General features: G+C 46.2%; 1 protein-coding gene across 5 annotated transcripts in view; it reads right to left on the bottom strand.

Moving 5' to 3' along the window:
• Frmd4a (FERM domain containing 4A) overlaps positions 1-23,093 on the bottom strand; it is a 420,775-nt gene that overhangs the window by 37,030 nt on the left and 360,652 nt on the right. For all 5 annotated transcript variants that reach the window (XM_047520300.1, XM_047520299.1, XM_047520298.1 and 2 more), the window contains exons 12-14: positions 17,275-17,351; positions 12,631-12,769; positions 6,630-6,771 (exon numbers count right to left, since the gene is read on the bottom strand). In XM_047520300.1, the coding sequence (XP_047376256.1) occupies positions 6,630-6,771; positions 12,631-12,769; positions 17,275-17,351 (358 nt within the window). The remainder of the gene's footprint in view (positions 1-6,629; positions 6,772-12,630; positions 12,770-17,274; positions 17,352-23,093) is intronic.

Genomic DNA, 23,093 nt, shown 5'->3' with positions numbered 1-23,093 from the left:
AGCATTGAGTAAAATGTCTAACTGAAATAACTGCAGCTCATACAGTTTCCATTTCTTACACTAGGAAACAAGGAGCTGACCTTTCTGACTCCAGGATTGTTATTCTATTACAATATGAAAGTTTGTACATAAACTGCAAATCTCAGTGATATGCATTCTATACTCCCAGCAAAGGGGAACTCAAACAGAGAGTGTGCTTCAATGGGAACAGAGAAATGCCCCTGAGGTAATAGTGAGATTTCTTCTCCACCGTTTAAAATCTCTTCATCAGAAAGTTGTTCATTTAGATAACATATTGTCATTGTGTTTCAGTTCTCTTTAGTAGACAAAAATTCCTTTACTAGCATAAATACAGCTGTATAAGGGACTTTATCAATTTTTAATTTTGTTTTTTTCTAAAATAGGAGGAGAAGGGGCAACTGTTCCGTCTCCTCAATTTTAACTCAAGCCAGTCCTGCTCAAATGAGTCCAGAAACTCCATCCCACAGAAAGAGCTTTCCCAGGCCTCACTGTTACACAGTCCAGCATAAACACATGCTGGCAGCCCAATTCCCTTGGCACTGCCTGGTGGACTGTGCCCAGTGGCAGAGTTGAGGTCATGACCAAAATTAAGGCCCCTGGAATCCTGCTCATTGTTAGACCTAAAAGAAGAGGCAACAGGCCACTGGTGCTGGGGGAACTTTAAAAGGCCAGAAAAAGATACAGGAAGGAGACAGAGCAGGAGCAAAAAGAAAAACAAAACAAAAACCATCGTGTGATTTACACCAGTGCTGGGCAAGCGCATTTTGAGCTATGAGCACAAAGCTGGCAGACGCCTATCAGATCACCTCTCTGTATGGAGAGATGTCAGATAGCTGGCATCCTCATTGTTACATTAGTTATTAATAAACTTTCTCACAATGGAAGGAAGTGCTTACTTTCAGAGAATGAGAATGTGCGAATAGTTGAGTAATGAACATGGACCGATCCCAGGCAAGGCTGGGGCCTGTGCTGAGCACGTGTTTTCTCCCAGAACGGAAAGTGCTGGAACTGGGGTGCAATAGCAGACTGCAGGTTTTCTTCTCTCTCTCTCTCTCTCTTTTTTTTTAAACTAAAGATCCATCACCACATGGATCCATCCATCCTTCACAATCCTGCTGATGACAAGGAAGATGATTCAATTGTCATCTCACTGACCGCAGAGCCAAACTCCTATTTATAAACAGAACATGTTACTTTGTTTTGTAGGCCATGGGTAGTTTATGCCCCTGTATTTCTATTCCAGAAGCCAACAGTGGTCTCAGCCTTCTGCTTAAGACAAGATGCACAGTAACACCTTTTGTTTGGGTGGTTAATGCAACAAGTTGCAGGGCCCTGCAGAACACTGGGTAGAGTCTAAGCAGGTGTACGCTGTTTTCTTTAAATGGCCTGAGAGCAAAAACACAGCTTGGTGATCCTACGAATCTACTAAGTCCCACTTGTTCTGGGAGGCAAATCCCTGAAACAATGCTTGGAGCAAATCCCAGACTCTCCCACTTTCAGACAAGCTCTGCTACCCCTACAAAGGCAGTTTTTTTGGTTCTTCCTTCTCTTCCCTCCTCTTTGCTGAGATTTCAAATAATGGGGGAAGTGAAGGAGCAATAGCTCTCTAAAAGATCCCACTAGAAGTATCTCAGGTCCTTTAAAAAAATAAACAAACTCTGAAAACATCTAAACCAAGTGGTGTGAATTCATACTTGTCCTCTCAAACTATATCTGAACCTTCTAAAAATTTGTTACTGGAAACACATATGAGTGAAAGTAAGGAACAGAGCAGCTACAAACGTGTAGGAATTATCTAGGCTCTGCCCCCTGTCTTCTCCCCCTCACCCATCATCAACTGGATGATTTGTGTGAGCCCCTACACAAGTGGGTTCATCCCAACAGAGGCCCACAGCTTACACTCGGTTGGTTCACCACCTCTGGGGCTCTCTGCTGGGACACAGGCCTACAGGTGTCCCATGGGAGAACCCTACATCTCACAACGACAGGACTGTGTGTGCTGGCCCCAAACTTAATTAATCATTCAACTATGTTGACCTTTTCTTTTTGAAATAGTAGCCTATGGTTCAGGGCATTAGTAAGCACAGTCTTCTGACTTCTTTAGAAGAGAGCAATGATGGTATCAAACTAAAAAGCTTCTTCACAGCAAAGGAAACAATCAAGAATGTGGAGAGAGAGAAAATCTTTGCCACCTGCACTTCAGCACTTCAGAGCACTAATCTCCAGGATATATAAAGAACCCAAAAAACTTAACACCAAAACAAAACACACACACACACACACACACACACACACACACACACACACACAACTGCACAGAAGAAATACAAATGGTAAAAAATTTAGAGATGTTGAAAAAATTTTCAACATCTCTAGCAATTAGAGAAATGCAAATTAAAACTATACTGAGATTCCATCTCCAGTAAGAATACCAATTATAAAGAATACAAGTAACAATAAATGTTGACAAGGATGTGGGGGGAAAGGCACACTCATACATTGCTGCTGATACTGCAAATTGGTGCAACCACTCTGGAAAGCAGTATGGAGATCTCCTCAGAAAACATGGAGTGGAACAACTATTTGACCCAGTTATCCCATTCCTAGTATATACCCAAAGGACTTAAAATTAGCATACTATAGTGATGCAGACACATCAATGTTTATAGCAGTCATATTCACAATAATTAAGATGTGGAACTAACCTAGGTGCCCTTCAGCAGATAAATGGATAAATAAAATGTGGTATATATATATACACAATGGAATATTACTTAGCCATAAGAAAGAATGACTTTATGACTTTTGCCAGTAAATGGATGGACCTGAAGACTATCATGCTAAATGAAATAAGATGTGGATGCTGACACACAATAAGGAGGGGGTAGAGGAAAAATAGAAGTTAAGTGGATTAGACAATGGGTAATGAAGGGAAGGGGGGAATGAAAATAGGAAAGACAGTAGAATGATTAAAAATAAATAAATAGAAGATAGCAATGGTATTTCTTCATTTCTGTAGCATTTGAGGCCTCAGACACCAAGGACTGGACTTCCCAGTAATTTTAAAGGTGATTACAATAATTACATACACTTAAATAGGAAAATCACCTTTAACGATTTCTAGTAGTGTGGAAATACCTTCTCTGTTTTGCATCCATCAGCAGTATGCATCCTCCTGGCAGGAAGGGCTTGATTTTTTAAATGCTGTGTACAATACCTAGCATAGTTTGGGAGCTGGAGAAAATGTTTACACCATAGAAATATTACAAGGCTGTTACATGGCTCAGTTACTCATGGTCTGGTAAAGGAAAGGGGTGCACCAAAGACCATGAGGGTGGATGCTACTGCAACAGGACCTGATCTGACAGGAAAAAACCTGAGAGGCCTAAGAGTGTGTGACAAAGGTTCACTGTACAGGGGAGGGAGAATGTTGGTGGCAAATCACAGGAGAGCCCTCAGCAAGGCAGACAGCACCATGCGCTCTGGGCACATGGAGACTCAGTGTGCAGCATACAGGACTTGCAGTGCTACCCTCCAATGTCTCATTCCAAGAACTGCATATTGAGTGCCTACTGGCAGTTGCTCCCTAGGGCGGGTGGGGAGAGAGGATTTTCAAATGGTGACTAGGTTCTCAGAGTGCTTTTACGGAACAATTATTAGACACCATTTAATTAGGAGGGGAAGGAGAAGAAACAGTTTATCAATTTGGATACTGGGTAGTCTGTGTCTCATTTTCTGAAGGAAGCAATGGAAGGTCAGGTGAATACTTAAAATCAGGGCTGAGTGTCAGCAGGAAGCATGTGGGCCTGTGCTGTCTGTGGGACCACATTGTGGGCAGGAGGACAGACAGGACAGACAGGACAGAAAGCAAGGGTAGGACCCTAGCCAGCCTCTTGGATTCTCAGGCCAGGGGTTGCACTTCCCCACTGTGGGGGATGTGAAATTGGTCCCTTCCAGATGGGACTGCCAAAGGCTCTCCAAGGGCAGGCTTCCTCCTCCCAGCAAGGAAAGCAGGAGGGGCAGCAGGAGCTGGCAGCAGCCACAGCATGAGGGAGGACAGGATGGAGAAATTCCCTTTGTGCATGGATGGACTGCTTCCTGTTTGTGGTCCTCCCTCCATTGTCCCCATTGTTTCTCTTAAGTCATGGGATGGTGGTGGGTGTGGAGCATCCCCAAGAAGCCTTGGCATTAAAGGACAGGTTTTCAGGCTTCAACTTGCAGGGCTGGGAAGAGGCTGACATGCACCTGGCCTAGTCTGGGGGTCTTCTCCTCACCTGGTGTTTCTTCCTGCTTAGCAAGGCAGATCAGAAAGGGGTTTGGGGGTGAAAGGCAAACCAGAGCCATCCTGCAGGTACCTTAGCTACTTCTATCAACTCCTAAATGCCCTCGCCTGGGGCCCCTCCACTATATTATTAAGCATTTGAAAATCACTTAAATATCTTAGAAGAAAGATGCTTATATATTAGGGGCAGGGTGGATTTGGCAGGAAGATGTTTTGTAACTTCTTTTCAGTCCCACAGAATTGATGATAAATGGCAACCTGATGGCAGTAATAGAGATTTATTGCCTTTTAGTCTTAAAGATGCTTAGATTTCATTCCCGATGGTCCCATAATGTCAGTTTCATCTTAAGACGTGGGGCTCTTGGCACAACCTCATGGATAGCTGCTAGTAGGTGTTGCTTGGTGCCCCTGGAGGTTGCCGGATAGATATGAGGGGCCCAGGCAGATGGACCAGGACACAGGTTGCAAGTGGGGAGACCTGGGTTCCGTGGTCCTGAGCAACATGCTCACCTCCAGCTTTTATCTCTTCTTTAGCCAGCAGAGTGGCTCTCAAAGTTTTGACCCTGGACCAGCAGCAACGGCATACCAGGCCACTGGTTGGAGAGGCACTCATCTCATCTTACCCAGACCTTGTAGAGGCTCTGGAGGGAGGCCTGGCAATCTCTGTGGTTCTGATGTTTGCCTAAGAGCCATGGAGCTGGAAGAATCCAAGCTGGAGTGGGGCGAGGTTCCCCATGACTAGATAAGGAGGCAGTGAGTTGACAGACCCAGGTTCTGATCTGAGACTGTGGGTTTTAACAGGGGTTAGGAAAAATATTGTATGTTGTGTCTAAAAGACAAACAAGGTGTTGGCTCTGGCTCCGCCCTTTGCCTTTCAATGGAGCCTGGGTGTGGCTGTAATTCCAGGCAGGGGGCTTAGGTTTGAACAGCATTCTCTCTGATAAAAGAAGACAACATTCCCTAAAGATCTTCCTCACAAACTAAGACCTAGAAAGAATGATCATTTGGCCCTTCTTTTGTATGGAAACCATTTTGAAGACTACCAGGGAGGGAAAGGTTAGTGTGAACCCTATGAAGGTCTGGCAGATGCAGATCCAGGTTTTGCAGAGCCTAAAGGTTAGCTGTTTAAGACAATACACAAATGTAGTCGATTTTACAAAATGCATGAGCACGTGAACACACTGCCAGGGCCCTGCCAGGGCCTCAGCCCATCCACAGAGGGCCCTGGGCTTATTGCTTCCGCAGTCCTGTGGTAAAGCCACCTCTCCACGCAGGAAGGGCGTCCATCCTCTCCCCGGTTCTTCAATTTTAAACTTTTTCCTGGCTCTGATTGGACACCACCAGCCCAGAAGCCTACTGGCCAGCTCTCAGCTCCCCTTCTTCTCTTGTCTTTTCCTTTCTAAATGTGTTGTTGTTGCAGTCACTATCTACAGTTAGACAATGACCCTGGAAGATGAGGTGGGTTGAAAACTTATTGCTTTATTTTCCTGGCTCAGAGACAAGGTGATGCGGCTCCCTAGATCAATCAGCTTTTAACCATGTGGCCTTGGGAGTAACCTTCAGTCACACTGCTCTCGCATTTCCAAATCATTGCTCCCTTCCTCTCTCCCTGCCCTCCTCCGGCTCACGTCTCTTCCTATCCTTTCAGCAGAAGGCATTCCTGCTCTTCAAGTCAGCCAGATATGGGAGCTCAGAGTTCTCTGTCTCCTCAAAATCGAATGGCAAAATCACAAACCCAAGGCTCTCAGAAAGAGCAGAACCAGGTCTCCTGACCTTTGGAGATGACAGGCATTTCTCTTTCTGTCATGTCCGGTGGTGGCCAGACTCTCCTTGCCTCCCTGAGTAGGAGCAACCTACACCTTTTAAAGTCCCAAGGAGGGAAGAGAGTATGTGTCTCAGCACCAGATCCTGACCTCCACTCCTCCTCGTTGCAATGTTCCCTTGAAGATGCAGAGAGAACCCTGCTTTCTGCCCTGGCAGTTGACAGTCCTAAAGGTCGACTCGACCATCAGGACAGACAGTATTCTGAAAGGCTCTGGGGGTTCTTGAAGAGACCTGTGTGTGCCCAGCAGTTTGCCCTACATGATGTGGACACACTGGTTCTCCCCTCACCGCCCCTACCCGACTGCCTTGGATACTTTTGGGCATTTTTCTCAGATTCCCATTTGGCCCCAAACTTGGTGGGGAACAAAGCCAGCTTCTGGCAAGCATGCCAGGTGGCTACCTGTGCCATGGCTGTCCCCAGGTTTCCCAAGGGTTGAGCCCCATGACAATAAGGAGGGTTTCTCTCACATTCTCCAGAAGGTTCTTCGCAGGCCAGGCTTACCTGAGGACAGCAGGCTCCCGCTGCTGCCGCTGATGATCTTCCCCTTGCTCCCCATGTTGGCCAGCTTTGAGGTTTTCAGTGTCCCAGTCTCCGTCAGGTCAATGGCGATCTCACTCAGACTTCGTGCTGCATGGATCTTGGACTGGAACAGAAGGACAAGCAGGTCACGGAGGGACAGTCCTCTCAAAGAGGGGACAGAAGTCACTCGTCGTCCTGAAATTCAGCAAAGTGACTCATCCCAGGATCTGCAGCCTCTTGATCTTTGTGTCCCTCGGCCCTATCACTAATCACCACCACTCTGACGGAGCAGAGGAGGCTTAGAGCTACACAAACGAAGGAATGTCACAGGTTGGGCTCCTGTGGGCTGGACTGTGTAGTACTTATGAGCACGTGTTTCGGAATCTGGATTTGGGGAAAATTACTTAATCTCATGAGTCTCATTATTCCTAACTATAAACTACCTACCACACAAAGGTAGTTGGGGTCACAGGAGGTGAGATGTGTATGGGGCGTTCCTTCCCTCCCCTCCCTTTCCCTTCTCTCCTTTCTTCTCTGCCTGACACAGCAATCAATAAAAAGTAGTGACTATAATTATGTTGTACTTAAACATGGAGGAAAAAATATTTTTCAGTTTTTTAATGACATAAGAGACAGGTGAAACAAATTCAAGAAATTCCAATAAATTGTGCAATGATTAAGACCTCTTCAATTGTCATCCACGTGACCTTGGAAAGTTTGCCTGAAGTGTCAGCGCCCTGTATCTGCAGTCTCAGAGTATGAGGTGAGGAGCCTTTAGAAAAACTGCTCACGTGGACACTTGGGCACTACCTGAAACTTCTGGCATGTGCTTGGCATCTATTTTGATACCTACATGTAGGTTCCAGAGCCTTCATTCTATAGCTCAAACTCCAGTCTACATGTTAATTAGCATCATGTGGCTAAAGAACACAGTAAGGAAGAATAATTCAAAAAGGGTTCTACATTCACAATTATGTCCCTAAAAGTGATTGTTTTTAGGAAAGGCTGTCAGGTCCAGGTGTCAGCTCAGAGGCCTGCATTTGTCCTGCAAAAGCAGTCTGAGACTCCAAGGAGGTGCCCTTCCTCTGGCCTCAGTGTTGTTGTCCACACTGGTGAATGACCACAACTTCCGGCCTCAGGCACTTTCCTTCTGTTAGCAAGACAAAGGTCTGTGAGCCAGAGGAAACTCTTGAGGCTTTTGACTTATTTTGTTCACCTGGTATGAACTGGTTTTCCTTCTCTATCTCCCCACACTGGTCATTCCTCAATGTAGACTTAAGTCTTCTTTCTAACTTGGACTTTTTCCTTTGCATTTAGAACCAGGTCAGAGTCCTCAGGTTAGGGTCCCCTTATTCATAAAGCAATCCCAGCTGCCAGCCCTTGCAGAGTTTTGGCTTGCAGCAGAAAGCAGGAAAGACCTTGACCTGGCATATCAACAGCACCCATCTGGTTGTGCTTTATCCTCGAGCAAGCACAACGAGAGCACAATCCATTACTTCCTTTCTTTCTGCACTATACTCTATTATCAAGACCCATGTTTTAACAAAAGGAGCCTGCACTTAGCCAGTTATGTAACAGTAACACAGGACAACCTAAACCAGTGCCGAATGGTGGGAAAGGCCTGGGGTCTGAAGCCAGAGACAGCTGGGTTAGAATCCCAACTCTTCCCAGTTAATCTCTGGTGAACTTGACCCTTGACCTCTCTGATCCTCAGATTCTTGTTTGTAACTTGGAGATCTGAGAGCCCACGTCACAGAGGTGAAATGAGAGCTAAGTTAGATAATATATGTCAAGGCCGTTGCAATAGGAATAGGATATAAATTGAGGCCTGGAAGTAATTTGCTAAATGAGGTTAGATTGATGGCTCCACCTGGTATTTTAGGGATCTCATTATTCACATGGAAAATCTGCCCCCCTGCTCCTGCTGCACATCAGTCTCAGAGGTGGAAAACAAAAATACGGAAAGGGAACAAAGTTGCCCTTTATAAGAGAGACCAAATTCTTAGAAAGCTTTAGAAACTTTATGGAATGGAGTTATCACGATGACCCAACAGTCTTAAGAGAGAGAGAGAGACACACACACACACACACACACACACACACACACACACATAAAAGGAACAAAGAGGAAATGAGCACTGTTGGGGACATCTTCTCCTTACACAGTCAAGTCTCTGTGGCAACCCGGAAGCCTCCAGACTTCCGTATGTCTTTCTCTGAAAGTCTTGCCCTATTAGCATTCCTCAGTTTAAAGGCTGATATTCTGTGAGCAAGATTTAATTTTTTCTACCATGCAGTCTCTCTGCTTTTGATTCCAGATGGAATAAAGATAACGGACTAGATTTTTAAAAAAGAAAAAAAAAATAGAATAAGGAGGAAAGACATTTGCATTTGGGGGTCAATTCCAGAAGGCCCCACTCTAAGTTCAGAGGGAAAGTGTCGAATGTTTCATCTAAACAATTTGATGAAATTGTTTCAAATATTTTCAAATATTTTCCTCTCAAGTCCACAGGACATTCCTTGGCTCCAGGCTGCAGAGGTTACTGGAATCTCACTGACAACATTTCGGATCTTTGGGGTCAGCATATATAAGTTACCAATTGTATTTAGTGCCTGTTGAGTTTCTCATACTGAATGAACCATGGAAAACCAACTAGTACGGACTCCCTTCGCCCTACCTTGGAAGGTGAAAGGGTCTCTTTATGCACATGTGTGGAGAGCTGATGGGGGGGCATGGAAGGGTAGAAAGAGAGAGAGAGAGAGAGAGAGAGAGAGAGAGAGAGAGAGAGAATGAGAGAGAGAGACGGCATGTTGCCCCTTAAAGAAGGAAGTACCCGAGTGTGAGGAAAGAACATGAGAATCTTGGCCACCCCGCTTGCTGACTCAAACCACTAGACCGCACTTGTCTCTCTGGAGTTGATAAACATCACTTGGGAGGCCTGGGCTTTGCTGAAGCACTTCAGAGAAAGGAATGGTTGGCACGGCCCTATAAGTAGAGTGGGAAGCCCTGCCAGATGCCAGCCCACACTGGCTGGCCAGAAATATTTAAAGCTTTTCATTCGAAGGCCTGTTGGCCATCACTCACTCAGAGCCTGTGCTGCCCACTGGAGATGGATCACATCACTATTCTATAAAGAACTGCCTTCCAGAAAGGAAAGGTGCTGTGATTCCTAGGAGGAATTTCATCACCTCTGATTTAACTTGGGGACCTTTTAGAGATTTTAAACTTGACGCACACATTGGCCAGGAGAACAGTACAATAGATTAATAATGATGTTAATAAGAGACAGCACATACTTCCTAAAGCAATTTCACAAACATTGTGTCATTGACCAATTACTAATTTAGGTCAGGAATTTCCTTTTCTGTTCTCTAATTGGGGAGAGCAAAGCACAAGTGATGAAAGACCTGCCCAAGGTCATGGTGCTGGAAAACAGAGTCCTCCCACTTCCAAATAGGGGAACTTTTCCTTACCTGTCTCTGGGGGTTGAGGGTTCGTTCCTCGGAGAAGTGAAAGGGCTTTGGGATATTTGTGAGCATGTAAGGTTTTCTGGGACAAAATTCCATTGCTCCTGGGAGTGTGGGCTTTTTCTTCTGTTCCTCGGGGTTACAGAGAGGGACAGCTGAGTCCTTCCTAATGCTGTGGGCATTTCGTTTTGCCTCTTAAGAGATGTTCTTGTTAATAAGTGATCTGTGACCATTCTTTCCTGAGGTTCACTCTCTGCTTCATGGCTGACCTGAAACCTGCTGAGCAGCCTTCCCACATGCAGGGTAGGATCACCTTTGAGAACGGTCACACTCGGGCCAGCTGCTTGAGCCATCCAGGAGACTCCATGCAGAAAACAGCACAGGGAGCGGGGGCCTCCCTGTCGCACTATCCATCACTCAAAATGTGGTATTTCTTTCTCCCTTTCAAAATTGTGGTACCACTGTGTGGGTGGTCTGTCCTCGAAAGAAACTGGCAGTGGGGTCCAAGAGACTTGCCCAACCCTCTACTCCTCGCCATCCCATGACAGAACAATACAGAGGTTGAATCCATGTTCAAAGGTGTTGCAAGGTGTTGACCTCCAGCTTTTGCCACTAGAGAGCAAATTGTTGGCATCACTGGCTGTCTCAATGTGTAGCATGAGTCAAAACCTTTTGGCCCTGTTTCTTTTGATCTAACTGAGCTTCAGATTCCTGTGCCAAGGCCTGTCAACACCTGGAGAGCTCTGGAAGGCTCATGACTCCAACTACAAAAATGTTCCTCCCTGGACTCAGTCACCCCAGAAAGTGACCAAAAAAGAGACCAAGAAGATTTAGAAAAGGAAACAATGCTTTATAAAGGAGAAAGTGAAACTGGACATGGTGGTGCATGCCTGGAATCCCAGTGACTTGGGAACCTGAGGCAGGAGGATCTGTATAAGTTCAAGGCCAGCCTCAGCAACTTAGAGAAGCCCTACCTCAAAATTAAAAAAAAAAAAAAAAAAAAAATTAAAAAAAGAAGGGCTGGGGATGAGGCTCAGTGGATCAGTGCCTCCGGATTCAGTGCCCAGGTACCAAAAAAAAAAAAAAAAAAAAAAAAGGCAGGGGGAGGGGCCCTGATTTAAAACTATATTAGGACTGAAGGAAGGTGTGGCTTTGTTTCTACCTGTACTATCTCTTTATTTCCCACTCAGTCCAACTTTCTCCTCCAGGAAACAGAAACCTACTATTGGCATCAGATCTGCCATTTTGCTGCTGCTTGTAATCTTCCCCCCACCAAACATCATTTTACAACCTAGATTGCTAGCCTGCGAACTTCCTTGTCAGTCATTGGTTCAGATTGTTAGCCCTTGAACCTCCTTGCCAGTGACTGATCCAATTGCTATTAGCCCGTGAAATTCGACTACTTAAGAATGGCTCCTCCTCCATTCTCTCTCTCTCCTCCTCCTCCTCCTCCTTCCTCTCTCTCTCTCTTACACACACTCTCTCTCTCTTTCTCTCTCTTTTGCCCTGTAGGCAGACACTCTGCCTGTTCACTTAATAAAAATCTCTTGTGTGAGTTCCCGTGTCTGGAGTGGTTTCTGGGTGCTTTCACCCACAATAAGGGAAAACAGACAAAAGAGAAAGAGCCCCAGAGGGTACCAATCCAATGATCAGGGTCCTGCCTCCTCCTCCTGAGAAGTCAATGGAGAGAAGCTCCCTTGGATAGTGGAGTCCACTTGCCCAGGGCCAAGGCTGTTCTTACTCTGTATTTCAAACAACCCAAGCCACAGGATCCTGGGAAAAGTGGAGGACCCATCTTGGCAGGGCCTTTGCCTGAGGGTACAGGAGATCTGGTAGAGGACGAGGGGGCAGAGTGTTGATAGAAGCCGCGTGTGAACCAAGGACACGTCATTCTCCCACCCACCAGAAAACGCAGCCCCAAGTCTGGGTTGGGGGGCGGTGAAATCTCCCTGGACGGATGACTGTTTACTATGCCTGAGGCTCTGGGTCCACCTTAGGGAAACAGACTTGTTGCTGCTGCTTTTTTTGTTTTTCACGTTTCCAGTTTTGCATTTTTAAAAATGGAGTTGGCAGTTGGAAAAGCCTGCAGGGTTTTTCACAGCAATTACCCTCAACAGTTAGGTGGTGTCTATTAGTTGAGAACTCTTCCTCTTTATTTTTAATCTTCGAAAATAAAACAATATGTCACTGTTTAAACACCAAAAAGGGCTGGACTGCTTGTTCCTGCGAGAGTCTCCAGAGGTCCAAAAGCATGTTCAGAATTCCTCAGAAGGCCCTACCTGGTTGTAGTGGCTCCTGAGCAGCTGATGGTGGCTGGGCCACTCGTGACCAAATTGCATGGAATGTGCCCTTTAAGAACTAGTCTCGTTCCTCCCACCTATAGCCTTGAGAGACAAGTCCACACCTGTGCAAGTCTTGGGCCAAGGACACAGGGACTCCCCCGCCCATCCATTCCCATCCCTAAACTACTGCCCCAAGGCCAGTTCACAGCTTGGTGAAAGGCTTGGTCACTTACCTTACTCTGCTTTCTGTCCAGATAGAACTGGTGTTGGCTAATAGCCATAGCCCAAATGGACTTGATTAATGCCGGACACGCATACCAGGTGTGCACTGCAATACCACTGTGCCCAAAAGTCCTCCTGGTCACTGAAGCCCTGGGAAAGCAAGAATCACAAGTTTCAACCTTGTTTATGAGGATAGAAGTCATTTATCAGTCAACAGCTTTTAGTGAGAACACATTAGGACTTAAAAACTCTGGCATAAAGGTGACAGATGAGCTCACACAAACAAAGGCGTGTGCAGGAACACACACACACACACACACACACACACTGAGGCATCCCTGGGTGTAGGTAGGGAAACTGACTCCTCAGGGCTTAGGATTCAGCCAACCTTCTGTCTTGTCTAGGATAAGATGGGTCATTCTAGGTCACTGGATGGTCCTTTCTGATCTTCAGCTTGTGGCACTGGGCCAAGACAAACCTCAGAGACAGAAAAAAGCCTTTGAAGGTGCTCTTTACTAACCAGGCAATGCTGCCTATGGTGAAGATGAACACATTCCTTCCTCATGGCCACAGGCCACAGCATTGGAGGGAAATAACTTTCTACAGCACTCCAGTTTGATGCCCCTTGCAAGGTCTGGTTATCAGTTTCAAATATATCCAGAGAGCAGGAGGCTATAAAGAATCAGGAGAGGGAAGACAAGGAGGAAGGAGCCAGGTGATTCCCTTACCTCCATGTAAATGAGATAAGCCCATATGGAGTATGTATGGGACAGAGGAGCAATTGGTCCTTAAAAATCAAAATGGGCAACAACATTAATCTCAATCAACATGTCCACAAGGTACTGAAATTTGGGGAGAAACAGAATCACGTGGTCATGTTCTCAATGAAGTATGCTTTACAGGACAGGCAGATTAAAAGAGAACAAGTGAAATCTGAGAACATGTGTTTGAATGTACATCCTTATAGAGGGGTTGGGGGGGGGCATTCGACCTGTACATCAAAAGAAAACTGTTCTCAAGACTATGAAATCGAATTTAGAAGAAATGTGGGGTCATTAGGATTTGTGAATAATAGCATTTTCCCCCATGGCCAATTTTCCCTGGAAGAAAAGAAGTAAAAGTTGCTCCTATCACCTTACTCTGGAGGCTAAAGATTTAACAGTGGGTCTTCTTCATACCAACTTTTAAGGAGAAATTCAAGTCTGGTGGTTAGAAATCTGATTCTAGGCAGGTTTTTCCTCCTTCAGGTTCAAACAAAAGTTAAGAGGAAAAAGGATGCCAGAGCATGAAACAGCACAGGGCTGAAAGTAACAGAAAAGGAGGCAGTGAGCAAGAGGAGGGAACCCTGGGGGTCTCTGTGGATTTGAAAAGGAACTGTGACCTGAGCTCCCAGTTTGGCTTCCATGACAATTGCTAAATTGTTATTCCTTGGAGTAAACAAACAAACAACAGTAAAAAAAAAAAAAAAAAAAAAAAAAAAAAATTTTGTTTTTCCTCAAAAAAGTCAAAGTAGAGAGGAAAAGAAAGGAAAAGAAACTTGATGTATATTTTCATCAAGGTGGTAAGAGCTGCTTTTTTCAGGCAAATGAGGAAGAGTTTGTGACTCATCAGGGATGGTGGGGTGCTGGTTCTGTGGAAGCACATAAACCAGATACGAGTCTTTCTCTGGCTCTTACATTAATTTATGTCCTCCACTCATCTCTCCTCTCAGGCCCTTCCCACCCCCCTGACTTTTCTATTTTCCCCCAACCTTAGAATCAAAATAGTATCTGCAAACCTACACAATCTGGCAGAAACCAAGGCAGGTAGGAGGCTGTATGGGGGTTTGCAGTTCAGTGCATATCCTGTGCCCTGAGGGGATGGACAAATGTTGGGATCCTCATTCACTCAGAAAGTACCCTTGGCCCTGAGTGATGTCCCTGTCGTCCCAGTTTCCCACAAAGGACATCTTTGTTACATGATTTTATCGGGCACTTTCCATCCTATCAACTTGGCTCCCACTCCCTTCCTGGCCTGGGGGAGGAGCTGACCCTGAACACCATGATAAGGTAAGGGCATCATATGAACCTTTCCTGCTCCCAAAAAGCAAGGCAATAAGCAACAGGAGGACACATCTAACCTAAACTGCTCCACCAGGCCATGGAAGAGGGGACCACTGGCTGAGGCAGAAGGCCTGGCAGCAGCACTGCCTCAGGCTCTGAAGTAGCCAACCGGAAGCAATTCCCTTTTCTTGGGCATCTGCAGAGCGGGTCTTTCCAGCTGAAGCCAAAATGGGCTTTTACTTCCCTAGGCCTCTTTCCTTGCTCCCTTGACCATCCTGCCCACTTCTAGGAGAACGTGGTGAACTCTGGGCTACTTTTCCAGAGGTAAGAAGGTTGCACTCCAAGCTCAGGCTGCCACTTTGGGCTCCTTCCCTTCCCTCCTCTGTGTATACTGGGTCCTCCCTCCCTCACCTCATTTCCTCAGTTGAGGAACACCCACCTGACACGGTAGCTCCCTGAGGGCCCACCTCAGGGCCTCAATACTAGTTACCCTTCCAGGTTCCGCTCAGATCTCTCCTCAGAAGACCTCTCCTGAGCAGCTCATTCAGCATTTACACTCTGTGCCATTTGGCACTTGGCACCCGTACTTTCTTTATAATGTAGCAGAAAGAACATGAGCTCTGGCCCAAGATTTCTGGTTCAAACCCTGTCGGTACCACATAGTAGCTATTTGTAACTAGAGCAGGTCACTTCAATCCTGTGCCTCACACACAGAACAGGACTAATAGTAGGGCCTATTTCCTGGGTTGCAGTGAGAGGATGTCTATAGGATGCAGAACACACTGTAAACCCCCCCAGGGTTCATTCATTCTTCTGCTTGTCTCCCCAACCATGCCAGAAGTTATAAGGAAGAGGACCTCAACTCAAAGCACATGGAATTGATCCCTTCTGCTGAATAAGCTCAAGATCACTTAAAGGTGATATATGAGGTTTGTACCCTTTCCCATAGCCCTGGACCTTGGAAAAGGGATTTAGTATTACATCACTAATAGGATGATGGATGTAGAGAGAACACATGTGCCCCCACAACACACACACCATTAATGGATTTGTCCAAGGTGCCTCTGAGTTAGCAGAATTCCCAACATAGGCATGGAGAATCTATTTCCTATGCACAGCTCCTCAGATTGTCCAATTTTTAGTTAATTTTTACTTTTTCTGCATCTGACCCATGGCAGCAGAATTCATTTTGCCCTTTTTTACACTTGTTTCCCCTCCACTCATCTGCCTAGGAATCTGGTCCAATACAGTTCACCTGAAAAAATAACAGTGAGTTTCTTCTTGGCTGGATTCTATTTTTGGTATACATCTCTCCCTCCTGGCCTGCAGATGCGTATGTGTGTCTGCGGAGGAGTCTTCAGACGGTAAAAACAGTCCCAGGACCCTGCAAAATGCTGAATGAACTGTCCTTCTGCTGATGATACCATCTAACCTGACTGCAGAGACTTGGAAGCTCTAGAAGGGTTTCCAGCTTCTGGACCTGTAGTGACTGTGGGGCAGGGAGAAGCTCTCACCTATGCAAGAGGCTGCTTCAAGCAGATTAAATGGTGAGGTGAGCAGTGCATGAGTTCTGAGTGGTCATCTTGCAGCAGAAATTCAGGCTACTGCACAAACCTCAGCTCTCTCATTGTGGGTGACATCTCAGTGTCCAGAGAGCAGCTTGTCTTGTACAACAGAAGCCCTGTGTGAGGTGGGACTGGTGCCAACTCTTCTCAAGCCCAGAAGTAGGTGTCAACAGCACCTAAAGTCCACCGAGGCTTCTCTAAAGCGTCTGCTCTTTTTCCTGCCTTTCCAGGGCTATCTTCTTCTTGTCCATCCATTTTCAGACTTGAGTAAAGTGATTTATTCTTATGTGTCGGCCCTGATCCTAGGGAATTCTGCTGCTGCTTATGGGCTGCCTGCAACTTTAGGACCGCCAACAGACAAAGAAAAAGCAGAGGGCAGGAGCTGCCCCGACCCCTTCCAAGCCAGCTTGCTGCAGTCCTAACTGGGCCCTTATTGTCTGGCATCTGACTTGGAACAAGGATCTTTTACCCTGGTGCTCTCCGGGGTACAGAGTGGGGTGGCGGGGGAAATAATTGTATTTCTTTCTTATCCACCCACAATGCTAACATGCTAAAATTATAGCTCCTGGAATAAAACAGTTGAGCACAACTGCTTCAGTGACAGATTCCTTCTGATTGTCCTGCCTGAACCACTCACTTTCAACTGCTCTGACAAGGGACCCTTCAGCCTCTTCTCTGGCAAAAGCTTCCTAAAAGGACTTAGGCCACTGCCCGGTTAAATTTGGTGTTTGTTACAGAGTGCCACAAAGCTTCCCTCCAGCACTGTGGCGTGCAATAGACTCACACAAACACACACACACACACACATGCACACAGATGAGGCAATCATGGAATTGCTAATTTCATACATTCTCTCTCTCTCACACACACACAAGTGCTTGAACCCACGGCATTTACCAACAAAGCTTTACATTCTGATTTGAACCCGGTTCTCATGATTCACCATCCTCTTCCCCCACCCCAAACTGAACTTGAACAATGACAGCCCCCCAATAATAATATAAATAATATGCCAGGCAATCCCAAGAAAAGGTCTTTTCAAGCTTACCTGCGGGGGTCATGAACTTCCACGGAAAACTTCTTTTCTCTGAAATACAGGTTTTCCAATTGCCTCCATTGGAATATCTGGACAGAAAACAGTGTAGTTTAAACTCAGAAGTGCTGGCTTCCCAGCGTTATCCCTTCTTTGCTGGTTAACTTTCTCGACAGCTGGCAGTTTCCTTATCAAAGCAGAGACCATGCAGTTGTTTGTGCTCCTCCGCCTGTGCCTGAAACCACACACACACACACACACACACACACACACACACACACACACAGCAGCTCTCCGTTCAAAATCAGGCACCGTGGGTGTGGATTTTCCTGCAGGTTTCTAAACGGGAACAAAACAAGTTCTTTTCCACTTGCTCCCCTTTGGTTCGCCTTTGTTGAATTCTCAAGACAGTTCCCAGCTCCGCAGACTTTTCCCTCCAAGGACGGGGGAGGGGAAGGGAGCGCAGAGAGGAGGAGGGAGAGGAGGCCGAGAGCACCGGGCGCTCAGAGGGGAGCGGGAGCCATCTGTGCATGCGGAGTGGAGTGCCGAGCCGCGCTTCCTCCCCTCAAGTGCTGAAATGGGAAGGCGTTCAAATTCCCAGCCTCCCATCGGGACTCCACTTCCTGCCCGCTAATGTGCAAGAGCCTCCGACGCGCTCGCAAAGGGCGGAGGCTGCCGGGACCTTAGTTAGGGGCTGGCAACTCAAGATCACAATATAAGCCTGTCATGCCCATTCTTTCTGTGGCACAAAGAAACGCAAGAGTTGTGTCCCTAGAGGGACACTGCTGCAACAGAAGGAGCAACCAGCCCGTTAACTAGGAAGCTGACAGTAATGTTGGGAAGCAATTAGGGCTGCATCCAGTTGCTCTAGGAATGAGGTTCCTTTCACTGGATGAAAATGAAAGTTGTTTCACCCTCTGGGAAATGTCCTGAGGATAAAGTCAAGCGCCCACATGTTTGCATTTATATTGATGGATGTTGTATCCCCTTCCATAAACTTAGAATGTGACTTTATTTTGCTGAAATAGAGCAGAAATACTGTTCTCATTCTTCCCTGGGATCCCTCTTTCTCTGGGTCTCATTCCAGACCCACAGACCTCTGAATGGAGGCTCCTGGTCCTCTTTGACCTGCTCTGTTTCCTCCACCTTAAAGATGTGAGGGCCTTTTCCCTACATCAGATCACCCTGTTTTCTCAGGCTCAGAATGCTGCTGGTCAATGCCTGGCCAATGGGCTCACCATCCAAGTACAGCTAAGCTGGAATGAAACCAGTTTTTAGGATGGCTGCATCTTTTTCTTTACAGTCTCCTCTCTGAAATTTTAAAATTATTTTGTCTGTCTAAGTGATAAGATGGAGATAGCAACTGTCTCTTCCTACAGAGCTACCTCTTCCGTCAGCAGCTCAGTGTGCATCGTACCTGAAACCCAAGGAAACTGTACTTCTCTTTCTCTTTAAGCGTCAATTCCAAGTGAGTGGAGAGACATCTGAAGGAAAGCAAGTGAATCAAAGCCATGCACTGGCTCAGACAGTTTTGTGTCCATGCTGCCTTAGTAGGGTCTTTATTATTCAAATATCACATCAAGGGTTCCCCTTGGATGCTCTGTCACTGTGAATCCTGCAGTGGAAACACCCAGAGTTCCTCTCTGATCCATGGCTGCTAGGTTTTTATGGACATTTCACCTGAACTTCATCATAGTCACAAAAACACCAGAACTAATATGTTCCATGACATTGGCCTTTTCACTGGCAGGTGGCACATAGAGTGACATGGCCAGGCACCAAGGCTTTGGAATTTGACTAAGACATTTGGAATCTGCTCCCATGCTTCCACGTTGCTGGACCTTGCGCAAGTTGCAGCATCTCCTTTAACTTTGGTTTTCCCATCCATAAAATGGGAATAAAGGGCCCTCTAAGGTAGATGTTAGCAGTAGCAGATCCTTGGCACAGTACTGGCACAAAATAAGCACTTCACACACCTGGATCTTGCTGATTCCTAATTGTTCTCACTTCCCCCCAATGCTGGCAAATAAATAACTGCAGAATGACCAGACGGAGGCTTTTCTTAAATTTCTTAACTCAAGCCCTGACCTTGGGGTTTAAGGAGAATTGCATTATTTGTGTGCTGGAAATCTTTAAGTAAGTATAAAGATTTATTTTCCCACCCTACTGTCTGTCCTCTTTCCTCTGAAGAAAGGGAGGTGACGGTTGATGGCTGATGGTCCCTCAGCTCATGCTCTTGTACCCACCTTGACCAGGCAAAGTGGGGTCTTGGGTGGGACTTTATGGGTGTGTGACCTGAAGGATCCCCCACTCAGAAGGACCCTGTGATTGGCTGAATGTTATATTGTTGTCACCTTGAAATTTTTAATAAGTTTTCATCAAGGGGTCCTCCATTTCCATCTTGGACTAGCCTTGCCAATTATGTAGCTGGTCTGGGTCTGGTTCTGGTGCTGATAGGCTCTGCCCAGGATTCAGCAGCACAATGGGGGATAAGGTGATAGGAGGACCCAGGGAGGTTGGATTCTCCCATCCCCTAAAAGGAGAAAAGGTAGCCGCACCTGGAGTGAGCATGCATGAGAAAACCCCACTTGTGCCTTTCGTTTGAAGCTCCCGGATAAAAAACCCAGAGCAGAATGCTCAGAGGGTCGGTTCCTGGCAACCCCTTCTTCCCTAACTCCTTGCAAAATAAAACAAAAACCACGCCTTTGCTCTAAGTGGTCCCTCATGCTGTTCAGCGTGGAGATCCTTGAGTCTGCCAAGGGGCCCAAACAAAACCATCTGGGCTTGCTGCGGTCCCTCTGTCTGCGGCCACCGTGGCTGCCCCGGGACAGCTTCTGCCTCTGGCTGCTGTTCTCAGCAGTGAACCCTGGAGTTCTGACTCCCAGGCATGTCCCTAGGATGATGTGTCGGTAGGAATGTTTGTAACAGGGAGCAGCACAATGCATTTCCCTTGATGTCTGCCTTAAGCACTATTTTTTATGTGTGTTTTTCATTCTGCAAATGAAATATTGGGAAGGGAGGGTGGGAGTGAGATGAATGTTGGGATAGTTTTTCAGGATGGGATTGTTGCACTGGACATGAGAAGGGTCCCAGGCATGCTGGCTGAGGATCCTTTTCTCCTCACTTAGAGGAGGGGGCAGAGATGGGGAGCTGGGCACACTGGTGAGTGGGAGTATGAAGACAGCAGAGACGGAGAGGGCAGGGACAGCTGCTATTGGCAGCTAGGGCCAGGTGTCACTGGGCTCTTCCTGGAGCCTGGGGTGTTTCTGTTCATTCCTGTGCCCACAGTTGGGAGCCCCTGCCTGCTCAACACTCCCTCTGTGGCTGTCAGAGCAAAAACGATAAGCAAATTAGCAAACAAAAGATGCTCGATCCTGTTGCCCTCTTAGCAACAGGAAAAGGTGGGTCTGACTGCACTGGCTCCAGGACAGTCCCTCATCCTCCGAACCACTACAGGGGAGCCTCCTTCTCTTGGCTATCCAGGCAGCCATCATACGCCAGCCACCACTTAAAGATGTCACTGCACTTTGCAACTCCACGTAAAGACCCATGGGACACTCATAATGATCATCCTTAGGCCTGGGCTAGTTCCCTTAGGATTATGTGTCACTCCCATGGCCAATTATGCTTGTGGAGCTAATTAAAAGCTCAACTGTGTAGTTCTATCAATAATCGAAAAATTTATTAATTAAAACCTACTAAATCAAGGCCGTTCTAATGCCTTCATCCAGACATCTTTTAAAAACTCTGCAGATGTTGTTTTTTTGATCATTTAGCATCCCTCAAGAAGAGTGGCTGGGAAATTTTCTTGGGGAAAATGAGGTCCAGAGAAATGAGGGGAAATGGCCTAGGGCCACACAGCAAGTTAGAGAAGGAACCAGAAATAGAAGTCAAGGGCACCTGGTCCATTACTCCAACCTCTAACTATGTTGCTTTCCCCTTGAGTCCACCAATTAGTGGGAACAGTTCCTAGTCACTAATGGGTGGTTAACTTTACAAGTGGAATGATTTTCACAAATGAGCAACAATGTTACTACAAGGAGGATGTATAAAACCAAATCTTTTTAGTTGTACACAATGGCTTTGCCTCCTCTTTATACCATAAATGATAACTAGTATTACTTTCTTTTCTTGGAGGCCTGGCTTCCTCTAATTTCCTGCATTGCAATCACCTCGGTATTCAGTAGCTTTCAATCAAGGACTAAGACACAACAATAAATGTGATTAAGAACAGCCTCAATGATTTGGGCTTGCACAAGAAAGAAACAGAGAAATCATCACAAAGTTGCAGGGTGCAGTGATGCACACCTGTAATTCCAGCAACCCAGGAGGCTGAAACAGGAGGACCACAAGTTCAAGGCCAGCCTAGGCAACTCTTGAGACCCTTAGCAACTTAGCAAGACCCTGTCACAAAATAAAAAAGGACTGGGGATGCTCAGTGGCAAAGAAAGGGAAAAAAAAAAAAAAAAAAAAAAAAAAGAAAGAAAGAAAAGAAAAGAAGTGGTTTCACCAGAAAAGGATTTGTCACTATTGTTGAGACCCTGGCCCTAGAAGTGGGTTCTCAGTTTCTAGCCTCATCTTGCTGTGATTCCCAACGTGGTCACAAGCCCTCTATTTGGGCTTTTAATGTCCTCATGTGTAAAATAGAAGATGGGAAACATTTATCCACAAAGAGCAAACAAGAGTGGTTAATAAATACTGCTTTTGAGCCCTGAGTGCAACAGGGTGCACAATAAATCCTTAATGAGCCAGGGCCTAGGTACTGGTTCCTATTAGCGAGTCTGCTGGATTCCCACATCCTGTGTATGGCTGAAGGCTGGGGCAGAGGAAGGGGCCTTGGCTCCGCTGGACTTCCTCTGCAGCCAGGGTTTACTAAGCGCTGGGACAGCACGTGGCATGGTGGGCAAGCACTAGGATGATGTGGAAATGCGGACTTGAGAGGAAGCTTGGTCTGGTGGCTCTCATTCTTGATCAGGACTTCAGGGAGCCTTGTCTTCCTCCGGTCCCTAAGGCTGAGTCACCAAGCCTCTTAATGACGTCCCTATGAGTAACTTCCTGCTTCATCCAGAGGGGCCATTATACAGAATCACAGCAGCAATCTGCTCCACCTCCTGCTTTCACAGATGAAGATCCCCAGTGAGAGAGGTTACAGGACGGGCAGAGGTTAAATAAGTCATTGATGATGAGAGGCACATCTTGTGACTTCCCATCCTGGACTCTTTCTAACACTCCACGAGGGGCTCCTACCATGAATGAGAACAAAAAGATGTTTCAAGTTCTGGCTAAATAAATTCTCGCTTCTTCAGATCAGGATTTGGCAGTCCAAACAATGCTTCACGCTTTCCAAACTCCAGCAAGGAGTCTTCTAATAAGAAGAATTAGACTCCAAGCTCAGGAGGAGACATCCAAACTAAAACTCCACTTCCTTCTTTCACTTCTGCTCTTTCCACTTTCTAGATGCAGAGAGCCACTCACAAGCCTCTAGGTTTATTTATATACTCAGCAAATAAAAATGAGTTGCTATCCACCTGCAGGACAAAAGGAGGAAGTGGCTGAACATGAGCTGCCTGGAGTTTAAGATGTGAGGTGCCACAGAGGCCCCCAAGCCTGTGCTCAGTGGATTTTTGTCATGTGCATCCTGGTAGGGTTCTACTATGGTGGCACAATCATTTTTAGGGAGCAAAAAAAGCAGGTGTATGAAAGCAGGATGCAGCCATGGGTTGAAACCATATATCGGTTTTATATCAGTTCCATAGTATTCAATATATTTTACTTTATTTGTAAAGAAAAGAGAAACAAAGTCCTTGGGTATTAGGCAGCATTCAATCCCCATC

The sequence above is a fragment of the Sciurus carolinensis genome, chromosome 12 (assembly GCF_902686445.1).
Source record: "Sciurus carolinensis chromosome 12, mSciCar1.2, whole genome shotgun sequence".
Taxonomy (NCBI): domain Eukaryota; kingdom Metazoa; phylum Chordata; class Mammalia; order Rodentia; family Sciuridae; genus Sciurus; species Sciurus carolinensis.
Note: the sequence above shows the minus strand (reverse complement) of the source record. Positions and strands in the feature narration are given on the sequence as shown.